The sequence below is a fragment of the Amblyomma maculatum genome, chromosome 1 (assembly GCF_055883805.1).
Source record: "Amblyomma maculatum isolate TAMU_Amacu chromosome 1, ASM5588380v1, whole genome shotgun sequence".
Classification (NCBI taxonomy): Eukaryota; Metazoa; Arthropoda; class Arachnida; order Ixodida; family Ixodidae; genus Amblyomma; species Amblyomma maculatum.
The window spans coordinates 180732388-180753900 of NC_139344.1; the positions used below are offsets into that span (position 1 = coordinate 180732388).

The 21513-nt window shown below is 42.1% G+C and overlaps 1 protein-coding gene across 1 annotated transcript; it reads right to left on the reverse strand.

The window, feature by feature from the left end:
• Positions 1–111: 111 nt before the first annotated feature.
• On the reverse strand, positions 112–19972 carry LOC146205034 (F-box/LRR-repeat protein 12-like). The gene is made up of 2 exons (XM_084589711.1): positions 19672–19972; positions 112–9750 (listed from the first exon to the last, which is right to left on the reverse strand). The coding sequence occupies exons 1-2, from the start codon at positions 19761–19763 to the stop codon at positions 8841–8843; spliced, it is 1002 nt and encodes a 333-aa protein (XP_084445837.1). The 5' UTR covers positions 19764–19972; the 3' UTR covers positions 112–8840.
• Between the last annotated feature and the right edge of the window lie 1541 nt (positions 19973–21513).

The window sequence follows — 21513 nt, forward strand, 5'->3', positions numbered from 1 at the left end:
TTGTTAAAAGGCACACAATTGCATAATTGGATCTCGAATGGTTTGCACTGCATAGACCAAGCATACAAACCACTAGACCAATCGTTGAGTTCACACTAATGTGCACAGCCCTTTGTCCAATTTTTTTTTTTTTTCTGTAGCTAGAACCACACAATGTAGATAACAGTGCCACAACACTCTTGACAGGATATTCGAACAATAACTCAAGTTTATCCTCTTTTTCCTTGTCATTATTATATCACAGATCCTGGATGCTACTCAAGGTAAAATTCCCCTCAAAATGATTTTCAAGCACCAGCCTTTATTATTAGGAAGGTATCCTTTAGGTGTTAGAGAGAGCTAGAAGAACAAATAGCTTCTATTTTCACAAAATTTAAAGAATGCAGCTTGAACATACACTACTACTTACTACACAGCTACCTCGTTATGTAAAGTTCTGAATTCGTTGCTTTCAATATTATTTAAAACCACCTGTTACATCCACATATACACTTTGCTAGAAGTCCAACTTGTCTGTAGCTGCTTACACTAAGCTCTGTCTATAGATGCAACAGGCATAACATCAGCAACTGCTGTAAATAAGACACACAAGAAAGCTTTTTTAATATTCTTAACTGGCTCAGATGTCCCCTGGCATCAATTTATACACAATTGACAGTAGTCACAACCTTAGTGTGAACTTAGCCTTGGTCAGAGACATTGCAGAAAGTATTCTTAGCAAGTGCAAACAGTTTAGAAGTCACTGTAGAATAAATAGCTATCTTTCCTGATTATGAAATGATTGCCAACAAAAGACTGAAAACAAATATCATGAGGGGCACCAAAAGTGTTGGCTCACCTTTCTCACTTAAGAAAAAGGCATCCACAAGTTGGCTGATTCTTTTTTTCTAATAGCATTGTTTGCATGCAAGGGCAATGCATTTTCCTTGGCAGCAACTTGAATGACAAAAACTGCAGCAGTTTTTCATTGCTGTCAGAAATAAAATGTATTGCACAGGTTGCACTTTGCTCATATATAAAAATGCAATCTGCATAGGCTGATCGAAAGCAGTACTACAGAACTCTGCTAAGGCAGGCTTGTAGATTCACACTTAGTAAGACAACAGGAAGGATTACACATGTGAATCAGATACATTCCCTGTGGCAATTGCACAAACTTCCCAAAATATATGTGAAGAATTATTACACAAAGCTGGGAAGCATAATGTTCAGAAAAGAAGTAGGCTGACATAAGACATCATCAAATGCACTGAATCAACTAATAGCCTTTTTTTTTTTTGCGGTGCTTGTGGCTAAAGTGCAAAAAGTGACTTGCGACCATGGATCTTACATAGAGAGTATTTGAATCAAGCTTTTCCACAAATGGCTAGAAGCATCAGAGAACATGGCCACAAAGCCTTGGGTTGCTTATAATTTATGCACACTGTGACGTCTATGCCAGCAGCACTTGAGCCTCCACACTTGGATTCAAAATTTTTGTTATCTTAGCACTACCCTTTCACTCTGCACTATATACAATAGATGGGAAAATGTATAAACAACACAATCAACACTAAGCTACATAATCTAAGTGTACCCTGTACAACACAGAACAAAGGAACCATACAAGAGATGTCGACACTACATCCTTCGCCAAGCAACAAGTGCTAAAGATAAACTGCATATTGTATATAGTGCACAAGACAAGTGTCACTGCTTCCAATCTCTTGAAAAACTGCATATGGTTAAATGTTTCAAAAGTTATGGGTTGCGGTGTGCTCTGCACCCTGGCTGAGGCTAGCAACTACATTAAGGCAGGTCACCTGCCCTAGACTTTGGTAAAACGCTGCCTCTTTTATTTTAGTGGCAGACACCTTAAAAATGTATGAACACAGCCAAAAAGCACAGCACCTTTGAAATGTGGTGCATTCTTGACAAGAGAGGTCCTTGGCTGAGCACTGGAAGACCAAGTAGGCTTTCTGTTGTCTTAGTAGCTGTTTTGACAATACACAAAGCCCTGGTTTTGCTCAGAGCTTTAATTTTGAATGTCGAGTTATAAGAAAGCATTATTATCTTCTCCTTCAACATCCAACACAAACATAAATGAATAAGACCTAAGCAGCTGCAAAACCTAGGCCACAGCAGAAATGTACACAATCAGCTTCACTTTTCTCCATTCACTTCCCCGCTACCTATGCTCTATTGTCCAGTCTGTTTGCAGATTACTTGCTGGCTTGTTCATATGACAGCATACTGCTGTGCATCACCCCTTGGACTCTCTGCAGTCTGATCACTCAACCATTTCTTATCGCATTTAGGGAGATAGTGGATGATTAATAAATAGACATGGCTTCTCCAATGCACAAACACACGACAACTACTGCAAATGTAAAAATCTGAAAGCCGACAATAATGTGCAGTCAGCGCCCCACGTAGAAATCCACACGGATGAAAGGCAACACACCAGCAGCAGCTTTTGCCAACAGCTGCGCATGAAATGACAAAAAGATGCTGTTAAGTACAGCCACTCCTTATGCTTTTGTCATGCACCTGCCTTCCAAACGGATGTCCAACATCGGTGAGGCCCTTCAATGAGTAGTATAAATAGACGAAGTCCAAAAAAAGCTAATCATTTGTCCTAAAACAAAAAACACTAGCACTCTCTTGACACACTGCAAAATGCACACCACAAAATGACTTACAATGCAAACATCAGTAACTGTGCAGCCATCAACCACATCACATATGGCAGCCTTCACACAAACAACAGGTTTTCAAGTGCTACTCCACAGAAATCGACTTGAATTTCTATCCTTATAATGTTATCTGTGGCTCCTATAGGCTACATAACTTGCACTTGTCAGTGCTGGCCTGCCAGCTACCTAGTGAATATGATCAGAAGTAACAAATGCAAAATATACACACAGCAATGAAACTGTATTTATATGGACAATGATTTCACAGTCTGCTCAGTAAAACCACTCTTGGCTAACTGCTTAACACCAGAGGCTGTGACATAAAACTCTTCATGAATCAAAAGTGTAGTTAATTTAGAGAAATTAGACCACACTATGGGGAAAAACTCTGGTCTTGTAACAAAAAGAAAAGGAAGGATTATTTTTAGTCCCTTTCTAGGTTCCGCTGACTTGATTTGCGAAACAAATGTTCAAGTGATGATTGTGTTTGACTATGAAAACTTATGTCAATACAGATAGCAATAAATAAATATGTCAAACACAAATGTCAGCAGTGATATACAATCTCTCTATAAAAACATATTCAACATTCACTGTTTATTGATGACTGTGGCCTAAACAAGCTCCTGCAAACAAACAATAGCTTATCTACACCTTTATTACAGCACTAAGGTGTCTTAAGTAGACATTTCGATGTGACAAACACTTTAGCATTCTTCTCCTAACTCCTTAGATGCTAAACAGCAAGCCAAATGTCCCAGTTCACGTCTCAATGTTGCACTCTACATTATTCAAATGTATTTGTACTGAAGTCTAATTGCATTTTAGAAATCGGGTGTGATATAACCCAGTTAACCCAATTGTTCAGCTAAGTTTTGCAAAACAAGGTATAAAAATGTAGTGGTAAAAAATGCTGCAATGCTGTTTTTACCGAGCACTAAAACATAGATTCAGGTTACTGTTACCCAAATATTTTACATGCTCAATTCCTCAATTCACATGTTGTGAACGCAGGTAGTGTGTTTTTCACATGTCCATAGTCTTTCAAGCCAAACATCAAGAAGTGCTTCGAGGCAGCATTGCCAGTTTCTGTAGAAACACACTATCTATAAATCTCCACCATCTACTGCATGTCTAATGAAGCACATTTACTCCGACAAAAAATTTATGGGGAGGTGAAAGGAAAGAGGAACAGAGAAATAAACATTGATACTGTAGTACCAGAGGGCCGCCTGGGCCTGAAATCACTCAGCCACCCATGGAATGATGGCAAGTACATGAATCTCAACTCATTTAGGTGCTGTGAACACATCTGTGCACAGGGAAAGCAGTTTTTCAGACCGTGCAACACCTAGGAGCGATTTCTTTGCGTCACCCTCCATATTTCAAGTAAGATGCTTTTTTGTGTCAACTAACAAAATTGCAACAACTAATGTTCTTCAGAAAGATGAGCTTGGTAGCATGTTTTTCTTCATTATTATGATAACATTTTGTTATCAGTAACAGTCTATTTATTCCTTGCCTTTTAGCATCACATGCACCTCTGAAAGAAAAAGATACTTCAGATTCCACAACCATGATTTAAAAAATCCAAGTATCTCGGGGTTACAATCTCCAATCACTGTGAGGCTTCGCATATAATTTTTTATATGTCAGCAGAAAATTAGCAGTTTGTGCTGTGTATTGCAAAACTGGGGAGCTGGCTTTCTTGAAGCCTGGATATGTTATTGAAGAAAAAAAAATGACAGCTTTAAATAAAAAGAAAAAAAATTAGCACCAGCAATGGATAGTAGTCAGTTTCAAATGTTCTTGTCTTGTCATGTTTCTTATGGTCATTCCACACCAACTGATCCAGGCTGTGCGCTCGACCATCTTCGATTTCTTTTTTAAATATTAAGTCCTATATTGTGTTACTGTAACAAACATTATTGCAACTTGTTTTTGGCAAAAAAAATTTTTACCGTCCGAGGTCGCCATGTTAGTCTGCAAGTGGTAGCAAAACCTAGCCACACAAAAAAATGTGTAAAAAATAAACTGTATGATGCATAAGTAACAAAATCGGTTTGTAGATATTAAGTGCACTGCACTTTTGATATGCAGCAAAATAAACCAACTCTTATTTTTGTTTAAATATAGGCCATAGAAGAAGGTACAAAAAGATTAAATTTTGACATTTTTATTCAAATTTTATGTTCTCATTGTAGTCAATTCAGCTATAGAAGACAAAGATACCTATAAATATATTCCAGAGGTCAAACAATATATGTATGCAACGACAAAATTCTAATCAAGAAAATTAGCTTTTTGAGGCATACACTGCTGCCAATTGTGTAATGATGTGGTCCTAGTAAAAATATCAAAGGTAATGATTAAAACAGTACCATTGAGTGTCATTTATTTCTGAAAGTTAATTTTCAGTTTAAGGGAGAAGATCATTTTGCAAGTTGAGTCCTTGCAGGCTCTGCACTTGCTCTTCAATACAACACACTTTCTGTTGATTGCAAATTACAACCAGCACTCTACTGCTGGAATATAATGGTGCACTTGGCCTGGGTACTACCAGCTTCGTCAACACAAGAATCTGCTAAAGGGCAGGGACATAAAATAAACTAAAATGAAGCGGCAGCGTGGCAGGAGGATCAGGATATCTTACAAGGTAACTTCAGATGCAGATCAAGACTGCTACAGACACTATTCTTGACTCGCAGCTGCGAGGAAGGCTATCAAATGAAGCTTGCGCTTTCAATCTGAGCTCAGGCAGAGAGACTAGTGTTCCTCAACAACAGTACAGAGCTGCCCATAGACCAGAAAGCGCATTGTGCAGTCTGAGCACTCCGAGTAAAAACTGCTCTGAAATAATGTGTAATGTTTCATCTCAGGAAAATGAAGTCACACCTATCAACAACTAAATATAACGAGCAACCAATTTGAGTACCATACAGCGGTGCTTATGTGTCTCCTTAAAATCTGCTCCAGCGTCCATTGCAGTGAGAGAATGGCGTTGAATGGCACTGAGCAAATTAGAACCTATAATTTTACTCGGACCACTTCATTACACAACTGATGCGGAATATGCCTCAAAAAGCTAATTTTCTCGAATTTAAATTGTGGATGCACCTTATGTTGTTTGATCTCTATCGAAAACTGTCAAGTGCACAGCCTGGACCAGTTGGCGTGGAGTGCCCCCTATCAATTTTGTTACCTTCTTACATAAAAACAAAATCTACTTCGCATGGAGATAACTTATGTAATTTAACTGGTTTTATAGCAGAATGACAGGGGATTTAATTTATATCGACATAAAACTTTTAATAGTGCCAGTAAACACTGTCTTCTGTGTTTCAAAGCAAAACATAGGCTCTGGGGAGGGCTTCAGATTAATTTCAACATGCGCTGACATTACCCAAAATATGAGCATTTTCATATTTCAGAAAGTATAGTAAATGAGTTATTGTACATAAATGTGTTAACACACTTTAAATGCCCACTTAAGAGGCGGCAAAGATATCCAAAGCAAACTCTATAAAAATCAGTATAAGCCCTTTGCAAAACTCTGGAAGTTAGCTTCTCTGCACTGTGAAAAGCCCTTCACCATGACGGCCAAACCTGTTTTGGGGGGCAGAAATAGGGTGCAACGCAGGAGACTTCTCTTGCAACAAACGTTCCGAGAGCACTGCAGAATCTGCACCGGAAAAATGCAAGGCCTGAGCGTTGCTGCTACACACAGTATATTGCGCGCCCCTTGTAGAGCTTTTGCTAGCAAGGCTGGGGCTCGTGCCGCGCGGTGAAAATTTTTTTCTTGGTGCACATTCGTTGCAGTGCTGTATATAATCATGACTGGTTTACAGGAAAAGAAAGGCACGGTATCGGTCAAACTTTCTACTGCAAGTGTGAGACCGGATGGTGCACCCTCTCTCCTGTCGCGCAGCGTTCCTTGGCACGCGTTCATTGCAGTGCTCATTCAAGTGTGGGATTGGTGGTACGGCGTCACGCCTATTGCGTGGCGTTCTCATAGCTACGTGACATTCTGGCACAAGCCGGAAGCAGAGGCGACGAGCACAAACTGTCTAGAAGGGTTTTTTCCGCCGCAATATCGCTCTCTCCAGTCATCGCGCCGCTGCTCTCTCATGACATCACGCTGTTGCTAGGATGCAATGAGTCAGCAGCGGCAGTCACCATGGCAACCACGTGGGTGTATGGTCACCATGGGTGCAGCTTTTTTTTTGTTTTTGTTTTTTTTTAACATTTTCTTAATTATCATTTAATTTGACGTTAATCGCTGATTAATCTATTCTAACTCTTTATCCATCTTGTTTGCGTTTTTTTGCCACAATTTCGACAACTTCCGCACAATTCCGATGTCACTGCCGGTTTGCACGTTCATACACTACGTCCACGTCCAAGGCTATTTCCCTTTTGCCTCTTAATTAATTGACGAATTACACCACATCTACCAAATTTAGCGCACAATACAATTTTGCCATCCTCTGCCTCATACAATCACTTTTACTCCTAACTCTACGGAACAACACAAGGCCTGCGAACATGTTTTGCATCCATTTCCATCTGACGCGAAAATGAGAACATTGTCAAGTAAGGCTTTTTTGCCTTAATAATGGCCATGCATCCATTTCCTGCATCTCTCCATTTTGTGTTGCTGTCACGATTACGGAAGTAAGAGTGCCTGTGCCCCTCTGCCTCGCATTACCCTTCCCTCCCATTTTTCAATAGCGAAGGAATGCTGCTCGCCAGGTTCGTGCATGATATGAGGCTTGATTTAGAAGTATTCTGTGCTGCACCCAACTTCTGCCCCAACGATGGGTCACGCGCCATGGTAAAGGGGTTTTTGTTAAGCAGGAAAGCTGACATATGGAGTTTTGCACAGGGTCCATAGTTCCCGTCGTCAAACAAATTACAAAGCTCCATTTCCCTCTAGGATTACAAATTGAAATTATGGCTGTAGCCATGCTGGTAGAACATTGCCTTCTTGGTAGCTGTAAATCGTGCTGCCTGCTCTGAAGATTCCAGCACAGGGTTGTAGCCGCAATGTTACTAAAGGCTACACAACTCTTTAGTCTCCATAAGCAATTAAAAATGTGGTCACACGTCTGCGACTGTCACCATTACAGATCACAAGCATGAATACAACATGCAGCTTGACAACACGACAGTCAAAAAAAGAATGATATATATACGACGTCAGTCACATAGTCGAGTCACACAAGCCAATAGAATGGATGCTTAAAAATTAAAATCATCGTAATAAAATCCAGTGTACCTATAAGCATTCCATGTTTCAATCTACACTTGTGTAAGTGACACTGCAGCAGAACTCTTTTTCTTATGCTGCCTCCATTCAGCTGGATTTCATGAGAAAGATTTCAAGCCCAGGATGTCCCCATCAATTTTGTGACATCCCCATTCAGGAATCCGCCTTTTTCACAAGATGTGGCGCCCTCTGGGAAGTGGTTGAAAATTCATCTGCTACTTATTGAAAACTTTCTCACGAGATGCAGCGGCCTGTAATGTATGTACTTTACAGCTACCACCATCTGTCACATTTGCCTGTCACGAATATGAACTGCCTCTGCGATCGGGGGAGGCAACAATGTGCACAGTGGCCAAGTGAAAAAGGCAGACTGCAGCTTGTCCTCCCAGCCCACGAGTACATCCTCATATAAGAGGGCACCATGGGACGTGTGCGATGGTGGTACTCCACAACTGAAAGTCGAGATGCTTTTCAATGTACTGCGAGCTTCTTACATTTGATGTATGACAGCAATATCTGCTAATTGGGTGATTCAAGTACAAATTCCATCAGTTAAACTTCTGTTGATACCAACCTGAACAAATTATTTCGGGCTCTTGTAGCTATAATACAGCTCCTATATCTAACTGACTGCTCAAACAGAGCAACAAACTCTCTTAAAGGCTAAGATAGCCGCCACCAACAAACTAATTCTGTTCTACGCAAGACAGTATCAGCATTACACACAGGCCACACAAACAATGAGTTCAAACAACTGTCTCAAATGTCTTAATTAACATTTAAGCTCTGTTCCATGCCTTCGACAGCAAAACTTCTTTGAGCGAATTCACTGAAGCACACCTGAGGCACACTTGAAAGTTGCCACATTCTTAGCAGCCAGGAAGAAAACTGACTTTTCAATCCTGAAGCCGCAAACGGTCCACAGAATGGTTGCAGCCAACCCCAAGATGGAAGCGTACCCCATCCACCAAAACTGTGCAACCTGGGGGTACTTGCTTGACGATCAAGGGACTGTCCCCAGTATCAATGAGCGTATGCTCCAAGTTTAACCACTGCAACTGTGGGAAAATGTCAACGAGAACTTTTATTGTTTGCACAGTTACCCTTGTACTGAAGAGACAGAGCTCCTGTAATGAGAAGCACTTCCCTTTGCACAAGTGCAGAATACCTACATCAGTAACTGCCGTGCTACCAACATACAGCCTTTCCAGTGCCGGTGCATTTTCAGCGATAGTGCGAATCGCCTCATCTGTGATCTTAGTACCATCAAGTGCCAGGGTCTTCAAGTTGTGCCCTCGACTTACAACCAAAGCCACACCAGTGTCTCGGATGTCCTCACAGTACTCCAAGTAAAGCTCACGAAGATTTGGGAGCTGTGTGACAAAGGGAATGTCCTGATCCGAAACACACCAGCAAAAGCTCAAGTCAAGAATACTGAGGTTACGGATGGCTAGAAGTGAGAAGAACTGGTCCACTTGAAAAAAAGAATGGCGAAGAGAAAGGGTCTTGAGAGTTGGGGGAAAGTCTCCCACAGTGACTGGGGCAAAGTCATCGAGAGTCGTCAAAAGGGCGCTCTTAATGACAAGGGTCGACAAGTATGGGCAGTGAGCCCGAAGGTCACGCAGAGCTCCGGGAGACAAAAAGAGGCCACAGTGCAAGAAGCTTGACACATACAACCAGCGGACAGAGTCTGTAAGCACCGAGGCCAGCCTGTCCATCTGCACCGAGCTGATCTCAGGTGCACTGGCATCCACGCAAGTCCACAGGGCTTGGCTCCGTGAAAGCCCATACCAACGGCGGCAGACCCTGGTGAATGCAAAAAGTACTGCACTCAGATAGGGACTGCATCTCTCTCTCTCTCACACAAACACACACACACAGATCCATTTGTGCAGAAATGCCATGGTTGCATCACATGCAAATTAAGCCAATTAGGAAGCATTTTAAAATTTTCAACTCTTGGAGTCATCTGTTCTCCATCCAAAGTATGTTCAGTATCTGTAAATTGCCTCCACACGTGGCACCACATAAAAGGAGAAGGTAGGAAAATGTGAGCACTTTATTTTAGAATAAGTAATCAAATAATTTGTTGAGAAGCAATGTTAAACATGCAGCATGCCAATCAAAAGTAGTGTCATTCCAACATGTATATAATCAATATCCTTGCTTTGTAATCATGCTAAGTATGCCCAAAGGTACACAAAGTTTACATATTATATACCAAACTTGTGATGCAGTGCAAATAGAGCAGCAGATGCACATGACCAAGTTTGATATTGCCACGGAAGGATAAAATACCAATGCACGATGTTCAGTCATCTGAAGCTATAAAAGGATGTTGAAAACAAACATTAGTGATGCACAACCTGCATTTTTCATTCATGACATCAGTACTCAACTAGACCTTAAATATCTGTAGATTCATCATTTTAAGACCTCAAAAGAGCTTTTGGTAAGTTCCTGGTAATGAGCTTTTCTTGAAACTTTGAATTAACCTAGTCTTTAATTGGTTACATAGTTTTTAAACAGGCCATCATTAGTTCGTTTTTGCAAACAGCCACTCGTCCCTTTTGCCTCCTGTAGTTTCCTAGTGTACCATAAGGTTCCGTTCTGGGCACTCTTCTCTTCTTAGTCTACAGTAATCATCTCGGTAACAATATGTCTTCAAATATACATCCATTTGCAGATGACTTTGTTGTTTACTGACCCATCAATAATAGCTCAAACAATTCAGACGTTCTCATTTTAGAACGAGACTTGCAAATAGTTCAAAATTGGTGTAAAATGTGGTTAATATCCTTACCATCATCATCATCAGCCTGATTATACCCACTGCAGGGCGAAGGCCTCTCCCATATTTCTCCACTTAACCCGGTTCTGTGCTAGCTGCATCCACTTGACCCCTGCGAACTTCTTAATCTCATCCGCCCACCTAACTTTCTGCCGCCCCCTGCTACGCTTTCCTTCCCTTGGAATCCAGTTTGTTACCCTCAGCGACCATCGGTTATCCTCTCTTCGCGCTACATGTCCTGCCCATGTCCATTTCTTCTTCTTAATTTCCACTAGAATGTCGGTAACTTGAGTTATTTCTCTGACCCACTCTGCACGCTTTCTATCTCTTAATGTTACCCCTACCATTTTTTGTTCCATAGACCTCAACTTAAGTAGAACTCTCTTGGTTAGCCTCCACATTTCAGCCCCATAGGTGAGTACAGGCAAGATGCAACTGTTGTATACTTTCCTCTTTAGCGATACCGGTAAGCTGCTGGTCATAATCTGCGAGTGCTTGACAAATGCGCTCCATCCCAATCTTATTCTTCTTATTTCCTTTTCACGGTCTGGATCTGCGGTTACTACCTGTCCTAAGTAGACATATTCGCCTACTACTTCCAGTATTTCGCTACCTAATGTAAACTGCTGTTCCTTCCCGAGGCTGTTGAACATTACCTTTGTCTTCTGCATATTGATTTTCAAGCCTACCTTTCTACTTTTTCTGTCTAGGTCATCAATCATTATTTGCAGTTCATCTCCCGAGTTGCTTAGCAAGGCAATGTCATCAGCAAATCGCAGATTACTGAGGTATTCTCCAAATACCCTTATCCCTAACTGCTCCCATTCCAAGTCTCTGAATACTTCCTCTAAACAAGCTGTGAATAGTACTGGGGAGATTGTGTCTCCTTGCCTAACACCTTTCTTTATGGGAATTTTGTTACTTTCTTTATGCAGAACTATGGTTGCTGTGCAGCCACTATATATATCTTCCAGCACTTTCACGTACGGCTCGTCTACCCCCTGATTTCGCAATGCCTGCATCACCGCCGAGGTTTCAACTGAGTCAAATGCTTTTTCGTAATCAATGAATGCTATGTATAAGGGCTGGTTATATTCCGAGCATTTTTCTATCACCTGATTGACGGTATGGATATGATCGATAGTAGAGTACCGTTTCCAAAACCCTGCTTGATCCTTTGCTTGATTGTAGTCTAAGGTTGTCCCGATTCTATTAGCGATTACCTTAGTAAATACCTTATACGTAACAGACAGTAAGCTGATTGGTCCTTAAATGTAAACAAATCTTTGCTACTTCCTTTCCATCACTGCCATTCTTACGTAACACCCATGTATTCTTTACCCATGACATGTTAATTTAATCCACTGCATAATGCTTTCACTGTTTGGAAAAAGGGTGCCTCTAGTCGTGACCTCCTGTGGCATACATTTTAGTAATAAAAAGCCTTCCTTATCCTAAAAAGCTATTGCCATAATCTTTGCAGATGAACTCTGTTAAACACACAACTTTGTATCAAAACTCTGGCACACCTTTTCTTTGTGCCGCATTCAGGTGTTGTCACAGCATTTCCCTTCCCATTTAGCATCCATCTGCAAGTCAAGTTAAGAGACTAGTTCGGGACAGCGATTCGTTCTGATGACGTATCTACCCGTAGGTGTCCCTTGAGAAATGAAGCAGACATTGCACCTTCTGTTCACCAAAACCAATTTTAAAAATATTTTAAAAATTAGCAGAATGGATAGGCGCTGTTAAAGGTGCCATGAAGTCTAGTCTTAACACGAAGCTCAAACGTACCCCTAATTATCTGCATGTTTGAATGGACCTTGAGCCCTTAGGCATTTTAGTTGTCCTTGGTCATTGTGCACAAACAGTACATGCATTTTCACGTGCTTGGACAGTGCTTGCACCAGTGGAATAGTGATTAATTTTTAGTTATCTCAGTGTTAGTTATTCAGTTTTTTGCAAATTTACAAATATTTCTTTAAAAGGTTGCTGCTTTAACCCTTATTCAGTTATTCAGTTTTTTTTTTGCAAATTTACAAATACTTCTTTAAAATGTTGCTTCTTTAACCCTTCCTAGCTGTTGCAACCAACATACTTGAAAAGCATTTCAAATTTTTTGGCTATTTATTTCCTCAGCTTATTTTCACACTGCCAGTCACCAGGTTAGTCACAGAATAATGTCAGGTTTATCTCATTAGTGCTCCTTTGATCTAGAGGGAAAATTCATGTGTTTGTTTTTCTTATCCTTCTAATATGAGTATACAAATTTGTAGTTGGGTTTAAAGCAGATGTTTACTGGAATGGTGTATGAAGTCAACTCAACACTGAAGCGAAGCATAGTGATAAATCCATGCACTGAAGGAGTGTGGGTGACATGCAGCCATCACACTTGGTATAGCTGATCCTAGTGATATCACAATGTGCGACTACGCCATATTGGGAGCACAGATCCAAGGGACTACACTTCAAAAAGGTAGCACACCATCCACTTTAGTCAGCATATCATGAACTTGACTTTTGAAACCAACTTTCGTACTGACAAAGAGAGCTTCTGATGCTGGCAAAATGTCAACACAGCCAGAGAATCCATTTTACTGAGTTGTCTTCAGTGTACCTTTAACATACAACACCCCCTTAAGGTATAAATTATGATTCAGTGGCAGGAAATTTTTGTTCTGACGGAGTTTGGTAAGCTGCACAACAGGATTTCACAAAAGACTTTAAGCCTTCTTCAATAATTTACACAATTTTCACTGGGTCCTCATACAGTCGTGCCCCGTTATAATGACCCCCGTTAATATGGACGACCCGAATTATGGACAGTTTTTTCTGGGGACGAAACCTTTTCAATGTATTTATGCCTCGTTAATATGGAAACTCGCTGTCTGGACAATGGACAAGGGAAGAATGCACACGGCCCATTTGGGCCCATGTATTTTTGTCTCGTTAATATGGACAGTGCTTGAAAAAAAGCAGAGGAAACCGAATGCAAGTTAAAGAAGGGCGCGCCGCCCGGGAACCTACACGACAGCCGATACAGCGGGATGTCTGAACGAGTCATGTGGGGTTGGAAAGAACCAAAGCGGGCGTGTCGCCGTTTTAAGGAGGGGAGGAGGGGAGGGGGGGGGGGGGGGGGGGGAGGGCAAGAGTGGAGAGGAACGTACACAGCAAACCGAGGGTCAGCGTAAGAAAGACCCCAGGAGATTTCTGGGTGCAGCGGAAGTGCCGTCGCAGTCGGGAAAACAGCAACATGTGGTTGCAATAAATTCTGCTGAACATGAACAGAGGCCGGTCAAAGCATAAGAAAGAAATGACAGGAAGAAAGACAAATGCCTACAGTGGCGGTGGGAACTAAAGTTTTCTTTCCCAAAGCACACTGTGTGTTTCATGAAGCCGTTAACGCTTTTCGGTGAGAGTTAAGACACACACAAAGTAAAGCGACAAAAGAAAGGTGACATATACGAAACGCAACCGGGACCGGGCGTCCCGTCCTGGACGCGCTTCCCTCTCATGCTCCTGGTTTTTGTCCTTGTTGTGCTGCTGAACTGCCTTATTTTGCACAAAAGGCGGTCCGCATATCAGCTTCGCTTGAGTCAACGATGCGGCCTTGACAAGGTCTGAGCTCTTCGCAGTCGGCTAGCCATCGTTCTAAACTGTACTTCAGCTTGCATTGTTTGTTTTATAGGAACACATAGAAACAGCGCCAAGAAGATGGGATGTTCGATAGCCCTCTGCATAGCAGCTTGCCAACTTAACTCCCTTGCTTCCTTACAGAAACAGTACAAGGCAAAAAAAGAAAGAATCATTAGAACGGAAAGGCAGAAAGGTTAACTAAGCAAAAAAGTGCAAAGCATCAGGAGCCTGTAACCCTCAACTTGAGTCTGGCTTTTGGCATGGCGGGAGTTAAATGCAAAAGAAGAGCTTAACGCAGGCACGAAGAAATCTGTGAATACAAGCGGCAAAAGCCATCTTAGTCAATCCAAGCCGTGAGGGACTAGTATCGACAGCTCAGCTGTTTCCTCGCCCCAGGAAATCTCAAGCAGCTACTTAGCGGCTACTTCGCTCAGTGACGAGGCCATTTTGGAAGTGGCGGTGAGTAGAGAATCGGACGCTGATTCATCGGCCAGTGAGGAGTTCGTGCTCGAAAGTTCGACCAACACAAAGGCCATCACCACGGGTGTCATGGTACACGAGTCGCTTCAGACTGCACTACAATTTTTCGAAAACAATGAAAAGAATAAAGCACTCAAAGTTGCCGGTTTTCTATGAAATTTTGAGCCCAGTGCACATCGTTAGGTACAAAAGCAGTCATTAATTACAATTATTTTTTCTCAATAAAATCCTTTTTGTTTTTATTCATGACTCGTTATTATGGATGATTTGCTTTTATGGACAGCTTTGGTCGGAAACCAAAGTGTCCATATTAACGAGGCACAACTGTATATCCACATCAGCACTATTTCCAAGATATTATACTGCTGACTCATTCTTGTCATATGGAATAGTTACTTAAAAAAGAATCAATACTGCTCAGGCACTTTGAGGCATTTTGGCTAGCAAAACAAGCAAAAAGATATCAAAACTCACTGGAGTGACAGCAGGGCTATTGTAAAAGATAAAGCCGTACATTAAAAAAAAATTACATATTCTGCAATCACTGCACACACAAGACATCAGTGCATTTTACTGCAACTAAAATTGTGGAAACCACCATGTATAGGCTTGATTTGTTAGTCTTCAGGTTATGTCCACATATACAGCACCAAAAGTGGGCAATTACTGAAAAAACTGCCAGCACTTCACTGGTTTCTGTAACAATAGAGAAATGCCTACCAGAACATGCCAATAGGTTTTTTTTCTTTTTTTTTAGCCTCTGGCTATACACTCTCTCCCTCCAACAATTTCATATAATCTAAAAGGTGCTTAGTGCAGCCAAAATGTCACTTGTCCCATCTTTTCATTATGCTAGCAAAGGCATATTGGGCAAGCTGGGATCATCTACACCACCACTGCAAACTGCTCTCAGAGCATCTGTTATTGAGTGGCAGGGAACCCTACTAATGGCTAATTTTCATCACTGCAAACATTTCTTAACTGGCTCGACAAGCTACTACATTTTTTCCCTGTTTAAGAAGTGCTTTTTTTTTTTTTTGCAAAAATTTTGTTAGTGCGTCCTAAATGTCTCTTGTTTTTCATTTTGCTCAATGTTACTAGATGAAATTTATTTTTAAACAATGCAGTAGCAACTTCCGGGATTATGAAACTTATGAGTCTCACAGGCACCAAGCATTAGTAGTATGAAATGCCGAAAGATTGTGACATACGCACTCCTTGCCCACCCACATTGTCAAGACAAGCCAGGACGAGCTGATTCACTTTTCAACTCGCCATTTGAAACTTTGGCGGCTCCTGCGCCCCACTCCCGGGCATGACAACGTTCTGAGCAATGATTCCGAGTATAAAAAGAATGGCTCAGCTACACAGCTGCCAGAAATTGGCCAGCATTTTGATAGCACGTCAAAAGATGAAGCATTTGAGTAAAAATGCAAGCGTTGCTACTTTGCCTGTGAGAGTTCTTTTAGGCATGAGCGTTGCCTCATCTTTTATCATTTTGCGCCACACAAGGAGTATTCTCAGCAGGATGCAGCATGTTTGCAATGGACAAGCAAGCATGTGCAGCTTGGCTACGCCCATTGCCCTAACTGGGTAAACTGGGGTGCAAACATACCCCCTTTTTGATGAATGCCTCTAAATATGAGGAGTGTGTCTTATACCTCTGTCACACGAGCAGATTTACTGTCATTCGAATCGAATGTCATTCGGTTTCTTTCGGTGCTACATGGTAAAATATAACATCATTCACAAATGGTGGTAACTACGATCAGCTATAAGCAAAATACTGCACTTCAAGACCATCAGTGCACATAAAAGGCGTTTGAAATCACTGTGTAACATTTTAAAGCTGATCAAAACATTTCTGTACGACAATTCAAGTGAATTTTGGATTGGAAAACATTTATTGTCAGCAATGAGTGATTTGTGGGCGCTACACTTAGATGGCCTCAAGACCGTTGCTCTCGGCGACCTTTTGAGCCTGCTCAGTGTTAGGTAAATTAAAAAAAAAAAAAAAAGATTCAAGTGAAAAACATTATTTTCGGCTGTGCTGTAGCACATTAGCCATAAAAATCCAAGCCAAGTATAGAGTCACTCCCAAATTTGATAAATGTAAACAAACAATATGGCTGAACACAGCGGAGCGCGGATACACAGTGCGGAGACGCACGGAGACACGTAGAGCATGTAATTGATGTCCAAACTGTGAGATGCTTGGTCACAACTTTAAATAGTTCCGAGATAAACATATGGAGAGATGCGGCCACCAAGAAACAAAGAGCCCAAAATGATTGTGAGTCGCTGCCATGACTGGACCACTGCTGTGACCGAGAGTAATGCCGTTCCGCGAGAGCCTGCAGTGCAAATAATGTTGCACCTAAATTAACAGGTTTTAAAACATAACTCTAGAAATATAATTTTTTAATTTCACTGTGCGCAGAATATGTTGCTGCGTTACTAGTCTCTGCTGCGTATCTGGCGTCAAGTGTACACTCGGTTCGCAATCGAATGCGAATGAGTTCCCCAAATTTAAATTTAAAAATTTAATGTCATTCGAACCTACTGACATTAAATTTTCTCGTGTAGCAGGGGAATAATGACATTAGATGCTAATGTCATTTGATACGAATGACATTAAATTTGCTCGTGTGACAGGGGTATTACACACCAGAAAATATGGTACATGCAACAGAGCTGTGCATGTTTTCTTAGCTGAGCTATGTATGTTTGCGAGCACTGCACACAGTACTACCTGCCAGATCTCCCAAGCATGCAGTTCCCAGCAGCAATCCCTAAGCGACTCGCAGCAAAGAAAGCGATCTTACAGAGAAAGAGTTTGCCTGCCACATGCACCGCAAACACAGTGACCAGCGGTGCTGCACTATAACAGTGTGACACAGCTGAGCACAAGTGCACGCTGCCTATACATTACTAGGAAAAACACCACATGCACACAATACTATTGCAGTTTTAACAATGGGGTTTTTTGAAAGAAATTATTTTACACTGCTTCATTTACACTGTCAACAGTGCACTATATGCAAGTATTTTCACTGGCTAGCAACACTAATTGCAGAAAGAACACAAGGGTATGATAGAGCTTGGCTGTAGCACACCCGTGTCTTCTTACACAGGTACACACAGTAACATGAGGAACCACACCTTCCTATATGCAGCATTACATGCAATGCATATCACTCCTTAAGATTTCCTTTCACTGTTTAAAGTGCTCAGATTCACTCACAATCAGACCACAGTAAAGATATGATTGTCAGTGAACGTGCTCTTCTCTGCACTTCAATAAAGAAAAAAGCGGTTTGAAAAGCAGCACTGTCATGAGCATGAAAAGGTAGAAGAGTCCTACAAGGTGTTGATGATATTAATGAATTCTTATGGCACAAGGGAAGCTGTGCCAAAAGCACTAGGAGTTTCACATTATTTAAGGTGTGATCAAAAACACCTTTCCCAAGCAATACATCCCCGATTAGTCGAGCATTGGTCCAGGGGTCAGTTGTAGCGCAGTATATCACTGGTGGGCAAACAGCAGCACAGGGTATTGAACTCCACACCTCCTGCATGCGAGGCAGATACTCCAACTACCAGGCACTGTTGTAAATTAATCGAGAGACAGTGACAATACCCAAGTAGCCGCTGTAAATAAGGGGACAGAGCAGTGCCATTACTTGCTGGACCTTACTCATTCATAATATGCATTTTGTGAAGAAATGCAAAAAAGAAAAAGAAACGGAAATCTAGCACACAACACTAAACACCACACATCTACCTTTTTCATGAACCATTCAAGAATATTACAAAAATCGCTCGGCATGCCTTCCAAATATGTGCATTTTTATTTTCTAAGTGAATATCATTCATTCATCACCCTGTTGTATATGACCATCATGGGCCAAATCAAATCATCTAGCTTTCATTACTCCTTTCAATTAACCACCCCATGCAAAAAATGTTACACGCCGTCATTTATAGCCTTACTAGATGCGACATGCAGGTGAGCGGAATTCGTCCAAGCTACCTGACGTTGAAAGACTGCATACTGCAAAGGGTTCATCAAGGAAATGAATCTGGTGTCCGCACCTAGGCGAAATGATCACTTTTCCACAATATTAAAAAACGTGTCAAATTACAATCTAACACTACAAAATGCATACGTTTAGCGGCATCATAAACGCAAACAGAAATCTGACCACGGAACCCGGTGTTTTCATGCTGCATCGCTTTGCGCTTCAAGGGGTATTTACGCTGGCACGTTACCCGCTATTTATTTTTACCTATACAAGGCTGCTCCCTAATAACGGTGCCTTTGTGCCGTTAGCAAATGATCAAACGGTGTCAACTACATTTTAAATGATGTGAACACGAATACTGCCGGCAAGTGACGCTTGCTGCCAGGAGCAAAACATTCAAGTTGACATTTGCGGGCACCTCGCAGAGCTTGCTTTCACGAGCACTTAGGTATTGTAAGGTTCTACAAAAATACGGCGCGAAAAAAAGAACGTAACGAATGCAAAGCTTCTAGAAAATTCACTTCAGTAATCGTGTTCACAAGCGAACAAGGGCAGGCTAATAAGGAGAACGAGACTACGCCTTGTTGAGCCATTATGACAAAGACTGCACAAGCGCAGGAACACTCAAGCAAACAAGTGCTCCACATTATCACCCTCTCAAAAGCTACACTTAGGGACGCTATTTAACCGGTTCACCGTGTCTACACTGAAATCTTCGGTACTAAGAGAGTTTTTGCAATGCAGCCCTTGACGAGCCATGCGGGCGAGCCGAAACGATTGATCTAGACTACCCACCTTCCAACTTTGCATAGATCAGAGAACTTCAACAGCCTAAAGATGTGCAGAAGAACCACGTCGGGAAGTGCATCTGCATCGAATGCTGTCATTATACTGGTTCCACGTACACAAAAATCACATGGTGAATGAGAACAAAATTAGTTCTAGACACAAAAGCGAGAGCAAAGCAGATAACGCACAAAAAATTACATTTCCACAAGGCGCCCTCTCGTGGACAACTGCTATTATGTTACTATTATTACGACCAATGCGCCCTTTCTCTATGACTTGGGTACGGCACAGATTGACGGATTGACACTGATCAAGGAGGAGGGAAAAAAACTATAGGAGGTGCATTTACGTCACATTATATAATGTACTACAATACTGAGTTCTAGTACCCTAGTACACTTAATGCCAGAAACGAGCTCGGCGCCATCTATTGGTCACTTTGCTCCGCCGCGCGCGATTCAAATCCAGCGAGAAGCCGGAGTAGAGAAACGCCCCAGGAAACACGAAATAAATACACAAGTAAAAATTGCTGACTGAAATGAGGAACGCACTCACTATTAAACCGCTACTAAAATACGTGCACCCTGATTTTCATGAAGGCAGGAGTAAAGCAAAAGCAAAGGTCCTTGAGAATTGGCTCTGCACTGTTTGTTTAGAAGACGATGATTAGCTGACCGGCTGTCAGAGAAGCCCAACTCTTGGCCGATCCCCTCTGCAGGTATGTGCCATATGTTATTTGACAACGACAACAACCGGTCTCTAATTTTCGGCTTTTTTATTTTCGAAGTTTTAGAGTATTCAGTGTTTTTGTGGTTTGTGTCCTCGACATACGACGACCTGGGGGTCTCTGGCCACCGGCGGAAGCACGTCAAGCGACCTCCTAGGCGCTCTGCTCCGTATCCATGTGGACAAGCAACACCAGCACCAGCTGCACTGTTAGCTGCAGAGCCATCGATCGGCTAGTCATGCGGCCCCTGTAGTGGCGGCTCAGGGCCCTGTGAACAAGAGACCACGCGAAGAACGAGCCAGCGATGCGCCACCATCAGCTGAACTCCATGCTGCAGTGATGCCAGCAAAGTCGTGGGCTAGTCAAGCGGCCCCTGCAGTGGCGGCAGCAGATTGCGGCCCTGCGAACAAGAGACCACGCGAAGAGCAAGACAGCGATGCGCCTTTGGGTGACTACGCAGATGACATATATGGACCAGGCATCCTTCACGGTCGTCTCCTACAAAAAAAGAGAGAGAGAGAGAGAGAGGGCGAGGGCTACTGGCGTTCTGGTTGTCTTCAGGTCCACCGAGGTAGGAGGCAATCTATGGAAAGCGAACCCAAACATCGTGGCTTCGGCAGTTGTAGCATCGGCTCAAAAAAAAGTTATTAGTCATCATCTTAACAAGGACGGGAGCTTGATGGTTACAGTATCGACATTGCCTGCAGCCAATCGTTTGCTCACAGTAACTAAGCTAGCTGGAGTGCCTGTAGAGGCCCGGGTACTATACTCTTACACAGCCAGCTACGGCAAAGTTTAAGCCCTACCTATAACCTACTCAAATGTAGATCTGCAGGAGTATCTATACGTGACCAAGGCATTCTCTCAGCAAGGAGGTTAACAACTTACATTCCTTAGGACGGTGGCAAGTTCAAAGAGGCACACCGTCGCTCCATTATTTTAGAATTTTCAAAAGGTGCACAACTGCCTAAAAGAGTCACGCTTGGGTTCTGTAGCTACCGTAACTGAGTACGTCGGAGCAGCGACACAATGCTACAAATGAGAGGCATGGCCACATATCGAGACATACTGTATTAGCCCCGTGTGATGTAAAGTGTGTGCTGGCCCCCATTCGCAGAAAG

Bases quoted from the DNA above. Each gene is read 5' to 3' on its own strand.
- LOC146205034 (XM_084589711.1), bottom strand. From the start codon at position 19,763: ATGACAGCATTCGATGCAGATGCACTTCCCGACGTGGTTCTTCTGCAC. The intron at 9,751-19,671 runs GTGGGTAGTCTA...TGCATTCACCAG, and splicing joins GATCTATGCAAAGTTGGAAG to GGTCTGCCGCCGTTGGTATG.